General features: G+C 37.7%; 1 protein-coding gene across 1 annotated transcript; it reads right to left on the bottom strand.

Moving 5' to 3' along the window:
* LOC129455664 (keratin, type I cytoskeletal 50 kDa) lies at nt 1-2095 on the bottom strand. The gene is made up of 7 exons (XM_055220428.2): nt 1551-2095; nt 1304-1386; nt 1061-1217; nt 807-968; nt 594-719; nt 294-514; nt 1-206 (listed from the first exon to the last, which is right to left on the bottom strand). The coding sequence occupies exons 1-7, from the start codon at nt 2034-2036 to the stop codon at nt 68-70; spliced, it is 1374 nt and encodes a 457-aa protein (XP_055076403.2). The 5' UTR covers nt 2037-2095; the 3' UTR covers nt 1-67.
* Between the last annotated feature and the right edge of the window lie 6262 nt (nt 2096-8357).

Raw genomic sequence — 8357 nt, 5'->3', positions numbered from 1 at the left:
TGCACGTTGGAACCGGTTTATTGGTTTTAAGCACTGGTTTTTGTGCTGTTTCTTGTTACACTTTTTCTCACTTTTTCTCGGTCACAGCCTTGCTGGACGAGCTGATGACCACTCCATCCTTCATCTCTTCTACAACGGTAATAACTTTGCGTGTTGTTGTTGATGTCGATGATGAGCCCCCTCCTGATGATGTTGAGGTTAAGGTTCTATAGTATAGAGAAACAATATGGATGTTTTAATGACAAATTGGGACATGAAATTTATTTTCTAAAAGCGGTTTTGATGAGACTCACCCAGAAGCTTCTCCATCCAGGAGTCTTCGGTATTCTGCGATCTCCATCTCCAGTCTGGCCTTAATATCCAGAAGCACCTGGTATTCATGACTTTGACGCTCCAGATCTGAACGAAGTTTAATCAGCTGCTCTTCCGTGGATGTCACCTGCATCTGTAAGCGTGATAACTGAGCAGAGTATCGGTTCTTCGTGTCTGCCAGAGTGGCTTCTAATGACGATTTCTGTGGGATAGAGATCATTATTACATACGCTGCATGACAAGATAAGCAATTATCTAAATCCATCTGATCGCATACGTACCATACTGAGTTGTGACTGTAGTTCAATTTCCAGTCCTTGGAGCGTGCGTTTAAGCTCTGTCAATTCCGTTTTTGTCGTTTGGATGACTTCTGTGCTTGTGGAGACTTCTTTGTTGATTTCTTCCGACTAAGAGAGAATCCGTAGCAAAGCAATTAGACTTTTGTTGTTGCCGAGAACAAAACTTTTGGCAAACATCAGGAGATTAGATTTTACCTTGGCTTGGAACCAGTTCTCTAGCTCTCTGCGGTTCTTAGCTGCAACGCCCTCGTAATGCTCCCGGATTTCGGCCATGACTTTGGCGAGGTCTTCCTGTGGTGCTGCGTCGACCTCCACGTTAACCTGTCCGCCCATCTGGGTGCGTGATGCCAAGAGTTCCTAAGGATGCAAAAAATAAATCTCCTTAATATCAAGAGTGACCATTAAGCTATTTGCGTGCAAATTCAGCTTTGCACCAGACACCAGCTTACCTCCTCGTGGTTCTTCTTGAGGAAGATCAGCTCTTCTTTTAGACTCTCAATCTGCATCTCAAGATTAGATCTGTCCATTGTCAACTCATCCAGCGCTCTTCTCAAACCAGCAATGTCTGCCTCGACCGACTGTCTCATGCTAAGCTCGTTCTCATATCTGCACAGAAATGCAATCGTTAGAAATTATCCAGGCCTATTACAGATGTATAGCATTGATAGTGTATAGTTTTCATGTGGACTTACTTGACCCTAAAGTCATCTGCAGCCAGCTTGGCATTGTCAATGCTGAGGTAGATTCCTCCATTTATACGAGTTGCATCCTGGATCTTTAGGATAGGAAATTATAAACAGACATGTTAAAAATAAGACATTTTGTTAATCAAAATGTTTTAAATGACATGGTTCATATTTTTTGGACAATAGTCATTTTCCAATTAAGCAATGTTTTATGTATTATCGGTTTAAAGAATACTATAACAAAAGCACATACTTTGCCCTGGAGTTCACTGATGGTAGCATAGAAGTGACTGTAGTCACGAGCACCAGGTGTAGTCTTGCTCTCCAGGAACTGACGGATCTTCAGCTCAAGGTCAGCATTTGCCTTCTCAAGAGATCGCACCTTCTCCAGGTAGGTGGCCAGACGGTCATTGAGGTTTTGCATGGTGGCTTTCTCATTTGTAGAGACATCCATGGAATCCTCCAGGTTGAATCCACCACCACCAAATCCGGCACCCCCACCAAATCCAGCACCCCCACCATATCCAGAACCACCTCCATATCCAGAACCACCTCCATATCCCCCTCCAGATGAGAAGGAACGTGAAGCAGAGGCACTGGAAATACGGGTACCAGACCCTCCGGCACCACCGTACATGCTGCCGGCACGCATGCTCCCTCCCATACGGCCGCCTCCTCCACCGCCACCTCCAGACGTGGAGAAGCGGGTGGACCCTCCTGATGAAAAACGCATAGACATGATTTTGGAGAAGGTTTGTTGATGTTCTTTACTCTTGACTGGAAAGCATGTAAGAGTGAACTATAAACAATCCATGATCCTTTTATGTGGAATAAACGAGGGAGGGAACCATCAGGATGGGCGTTGTGGATTTTCCAAAGAGGTGGAGAGAGAAAGCATTGCTTCACTCTGCCACGCACGGCCTCACATAAACTCACCAAGCATTTGGAGAGTAGTATGGCACGAGCATAGGTTTGAATGATGTGCAAATGATAAAAACATCTCGTTTCTTTATTTGGGTTGCATTAGCAGCTATGTGTTTACTATGAAGCCACTGCCAAACCGTTCCAAGTATGCATAAGCCTTGGATTTGGACTGCATTGTTCTTGGTTTAGCAACGCTGCCATCAGGGAGTGGTCTGTACAAGGTGCACTAATGCCACCCATTAAATGTTGATGTGCTTGTCAAGGAAGTAAAACAGTAATCCAATATATGTAACAGCAAATATTTTACCTTTGCACCTCTTTGCAATACTTTACGTTTGCACCTTTGATACAATTAGAAGGTTTTATAAGCTTCTGCCAAAATTATTTAATGTAAACTTGATTTAATGTTTACACAGAGGCATTTACATGACACAAGAGCAGACGAGGCGCAGAATCACACATATGAGGTCAATTTAAAAGCAATTTAATGAAATTTGAAAATAAATGAAAAGTGTAGATTACAGCTTTTTGTTTTTGCAGCATTATACATTACAATCAGTAACGTGAAGTTGTTTTTGTCATTTACATTGTATATATAACCTACTTCAGATACTAAAATTTACATACATTTTATAACATAAAGCAGGTGTTAATGCATTATGGCACAATTGATCAGCATTAAACAGAACATAAATGCCATATCAGATGTATCGTCTGCCAAAATTACTGTTTAAATTAACTAAAAAAAGTATTTGGCATAAAAGTTAGTCAACATATTTATTATGGTGGTTTTTACACGGAAAAGACTAAACGTAATGTCTGTTCCTGCATACATTTCTGTCTGCTGTGCACACTTAAAAAAAATCAAAAATTGGTGCATGACGCCCCTGAGTTCACTCCAAAAACACAATTCAACATGAAATTAGCATTTTTTCTTCCACAGGTATTGCAAAACAACCTTTATTTCTTTTGTAGCTGAGGGGAAAACAGTGCCACATAAAGTCAAACAAGAAAAGTGAGAGTCATTGCCTTCAGGGTGCAAATAGTGAGACACACCTAGAAAACAAGCTGCAGCATGGAATATAGTGCATTTGTCATACACACATGAGAACGTATAACAGAATGTGGAAATAAAGGATTTTATGCATGTCGTTGTTTGCATGTGGGTCAAGCGCTTTAACATAAAATCTACCAAATGTTTAAAGATAAGTCTTGCTATTGTAGTCACTTCAAGAAGAACAAGGTACAAAAACAAAAAAATCAGACAGAGCAAAAAAAAAACACTTTAATGACTCAACATTATGGTAAAAGTTGATCATGCGATATGAGAACAAAGAAGCTCTTCTATAATTTAACCGGGCATTTCATAGGGTAGAAAAGGGGCAGATTTGAAATGCAGCAGAAAATAGAAAATTTTAGTAAACTAAATCATATGATTCTTTATTTTCCGATAATAAAAAAAGATAGTGATGTTGTTTTCCTTGCACACAGGCTTGCTTTCATTATGTGTGCTTATTCTGTGTTATGCACAGTACTTGTGCTTTTCATTAGTTGCGTGTGTTTTACATTATTATGTGTTTATGTATTGTAAAGTTGGATCAACTTAAATTGGTACACTGAAAAAAATGATTCATTCAATTTACTCAATGTTTTAAGGTAAGTGGTTGCAATCAATTTATTTAAGCTACATTTAAACAAAAGTTTGTTATTTCATTTTACTTTACTAAACTTTTTTGTTTAAATGTAGCTTAATTAAATTGATTGCAACCACTTACCTTAAAAAATTGAGTAAATTGAATGAATCATTTTTTTTTTCAGTGTAACTGGTTTTGTTTCTGTTGTTTCAGCTTAAATTTTTCTCCTATAGTGAAACTAAAGTTACATTTCAAGTTGAAAGAACATACATTTTTTAGGTGTTACCAATTGAAGTAATTTTTTAAGTTGATTCAACTTTTTACTTTTTACACTGTGTATGTGTCTATGGTCTGCACTGAAATGTTGTGCGTTCGTGTTTGTGTAGTTTGTGTTGTGTAGTCTGTGTATAATCAGTATCGTTTATAATAATATTCTCTTGTTAGCAAATGGATCAGAGGTCCCTCACTTCCAAAATTCATCCCCACCCATTAGGCAAACATAGCTTCTACCCCATAGCTTTATACTTGACTGCAGTGTTTATATTTAACATAGACTTGTAATGTAAACAAGCAAAGCATTTATGAAGGTTGTGTCCCTGTGGAGGTGTATCGTCAGTCGGGTGACGGACGACACTGACTAAACCTTATAATTCTCCAAAATGTGATATTTTTCAATTATTTATGGCTTGTAAGTATACAAATAATTGCCAGTTGCATGCAACCTTTTATTAAAGCATAATTTACACAGTTCAGGTATGATAAATAAACATATGAATGTCTAACGCCTACTCCCTGTATAGAATGGAAAATAGCGCTTGGGTAAACTAACAATTTGGTTTGTTATTAATGTCAATCCACTCTGAATTATTTAAAGCTGGATATGTGCAGACGACAAACACGACTTGTGCCTCTGAAATTAAATATTTACGGAAACATAATACACCTTTACTAATTTTAATACACAAAAGAGAGACACCTGTGACATTCTCATTTCATCTTTTCTTCATTGTCATCGACTTTTTCTATTTCTAAATTGTACCATATTGCGCTATGCAAGTCTTTTTTGAATTTACAGACATCAAGCTAAGTTATTTAATAACTATTCTTTATTATAACACAAAAAAGCCTTTTGAATCGTGTTTGGATTACATTTCTCTGCGCAGGTCTTTGAAAGGCATTTGATTCCTTATAAGCCTTAACCAAGTAAGCGTTAAGGACAGAGGGTGTGTCACATCAATGCAAAAGCTCAGGTTAGGTAACAATGAGAGCACATAGGGGACACATTCTTTCATTATTTCCCTCCAGGGTTTGACATGTACGCACAAGTATGAGCTCTGGGAAATGTGCTAGAGGTGTCCTCCGCCCTTTGTCAATCAGCCTATTCAGTTTTTTTCACACATTCGCAAGTGATCTTTCGATTTTATTTTAACAAAGCTATTAAAGAAAACGGGCGTATGGTTTCTCTGTTAAAGCCGTTTTGTGAGAAGCCATGCATTTCAATTTTTGGTTGGAGGTGATGAAGTCAGTAAGCTAAACTTTGAAGATTTGCTGTTGTGTTTTAAAATAATGAATTCACTTTTGCAAACCATGCATATGCGGCACGCACAGAAGTTTATATAGCATATCTGTGCAATACTTTGTACGGGCGAAGCAAGTGACACAAAGAGACAGATCACAAACATATGTTAGTCGACCGTGTTGTGTCTTATCTGTGCAGGACTGATGACAAATGTTTGTTTACCAAAGGCATTTATGGGCCCTCCGAATAATATTTATGACCCTATCATTCCTGTTTAACTCATACGTCTGACCACATTGGATGTTTCACAGTGCATTTTATACACTCTCAAAAATAAAGGTACAAAGCTGTCACTGGGACGGTACCTTTTAAAAAGCTCCTAATATGGACCATTTTGGTACAGATGTGTACCTTTTGAGGTGCCAGTATGTACCTTTTAGGTGTACTTTTTCAAAAGGTGACAGCTTTAGTACATTTTTGTACCATAGTGTAGATTGGATGTAGTTCTCATGTGCTTTTAAGGGAATCATGAAAGTAAAGGTGTACAATTGTCCAGAGGAATTTTAGGGTGTGTTGTGGTGATAAAAATAGCCATAGCAATAATCTTACATTGGGCAACAAGGAAGAAGTGTATAGAAGCTTCTTGTGTTTTCTTTATCTTTCCCCATGACAGCTACAGCAACATGAACAAAGATGGGAGGGGAAGACGAGTATTATTTGATTTTAATCTTTAACTGTTATACATGCACTGTCAAAACAAGCAAAGATTTTAGTTTAATTTTATTTATTAATTGGACAACCCACTCCTTACCCTGTTGAGGCCAAAACTGCAGTTTGACACTCTGTGCATGTGCTGTATCTCCTTCAAGGATATTTATATTTAACATACACCTGGTTACTATAAACAAGCAAACTGCTGGAGTGTTCGTGTAGTCCTGCGTCTGTTGTTTTGTTTGAGGACAACAGGGTGGTTTCTCAATAAGTCAATACTAGTTATCATTGCTGAGAATGACACTAACTGTCTTTTAATCTGTTATTTTACTGTACCACAGTTGGTTGTGATTAAAACAAAGCTGAGAGCTGTGGTGAATAAAGTAACAATATTGATAATGACAGCTGCACCTTATTCAGATAATACACCTGCCATTAAGATATAATAATCATTTAGTGCATTTCTGTAAACCCATACTGTAAGTTCATTCAACTTAAAAAGCATAGGGTAACTCGCTGGCCTAGACATTTTGATTTTTCTTTGTTAAACAAACAAGTAACTTTAAGTGAAATGTAATTAAGATTGTTGAACAGTCAATTTTTTTATTTTTCATTTACTGAATGTAAAATGTCTCATTCCAGTAATGCATTTGCTGTTCTACAAATAGACAGTTAACATGATAAACTTTATTTCACATGACTTATTTTAACATAGTTTTATAAAACTTGTAACTCTGCAAGTATAAAATTCTTACATTTTTTGTTTAATCAACTCAGATTTACAAATAATTTCAATTTACTATTATTTATCTTGACGAGAGATGAATTGTAACTTATAAAATATAGTTAAAATCAGGGCTTTGAACCAGATTTTTTCCCAATTGGTTCGTTCCGAACAGAAACCATATTTAACGTTTCCGGTTTTCCTGAACCAGTTAGAACAAAAAATAAAGTTCCCGAACCGGTTAATAACGTTCCATGTCAGCTGTGGGACATACAAATAAGTAGGCTAATCATTAGGACATTAAACTTCAAATATTAGTCTACGTAATTTTCCTTAAGTCTCTATGTTGTCATCAAACATTAAATAAGGCTACATTGGCATAACTGTAATTCTGACATGCCTACATTTGTTGAGTGCACTTACACACGCGCACACACACACAGACGGAGGACGAATCCCAAACGGCGCTTTGGGAAGAAAATACAGCCTAAACAGTTGCTCCACATAAAAGGAAAATTACGTTGTTTTTTCAGTGCTTTATATGGCAAATGTATTTTAATGGCTACAGTATGAGACACAGTAGCGCAACTCTCTCTCTCAAGTTTATACATCAAGAGTTCTGATCTTTGAAGGGCATAGGGATAATCACGTTTGATTGGTGTTGGACCACTTTAGCGCTTTTTGTGGTTAAATTGTATAAAATCACTTAAGTGTTAACATTTGCAAGCTTTTGAAACACGTGCAAATGACCAACTTTCGCCCTATTTAAATTTGTGTATTAATCCGTTAATCGCAAGCGAGCCGAACCGTGGGTCGTGATCTGTACGGATCACGGATCAACTGCGATCCGTTACACCACTAATACATATAAAAAAACAAACATCTTGAGATACTTGGTAGCCTACAATATTTACCTCTTATGATTGAGCATTAGAGACTTGGGCTTGAGTAGGTTACTTGCTGGTGGCAAGCTTCTCATTTCTACGATGAGTCAACGACAACCGAGTATTGCACAGAAATCTTGCAGAAGAACGAAAAAATATGGTATTAACCGGTTACCATTATTTTAAATAAACGATTCTGTTCCGGAACATCTATTTTTTTTTGGAAGTTTCAGGTTTTGTTTCTGTTCCATGCAAAACATCAAAAGTTTCTGGTTTTCGTTCCGTGAACCGGTTCAAAGCCTTGGTTAAAATAAGTCAAGTTTCAACTAATCTCTTGTCAAGATAAATAATAGTAAAGCTGAATTGATTAAACAAACAAACAAAAAATGTAAGGGGGCGTGCACACCAAAACTTTCAAACGTGGCTGAAAATGCCTGGAGGACACCGAATCCCGGCTGTTCCTTTAGCTGATCGCCAGCTTTCTTCAGCTGAGCGCTTTGGTAGCTGTGATACTTGAGCAGTGAGCCGGTTGGTTGTTATGCTACTTGCCCCTCCTCCACTGTGATTGGACGGGCATGTGAGAACTGACATTGACGAGCAGAGCTTTTCACCCAAAGTTGAATCTCTTTCAACTCTCTAGCGCAGGCTTTCAGCGCGAAAAAAA

The sequence above is a fragment of the Misgurnus anguillicaudatus genome, chromosome 20, assembly GCF_027580225.2.
Source record: "Misgurnus anguillicaudatus chromosome 20, ASM2758022v2, whole genome shotgun sequence".
NCBI classification, from domain to species: domain Eukaryota; kingdom Metazoa; phylum Chordata; class Actinopteri; order Cypriniformes; family Cobitidae; genus Misgurnus; species Misgurnus anguillicaudatus.
The sequence above is the reverse complement of the archived record's forward strand: the minus strand, read 5'-3'. Positions and strand labels throughout refer to the sequence as shown.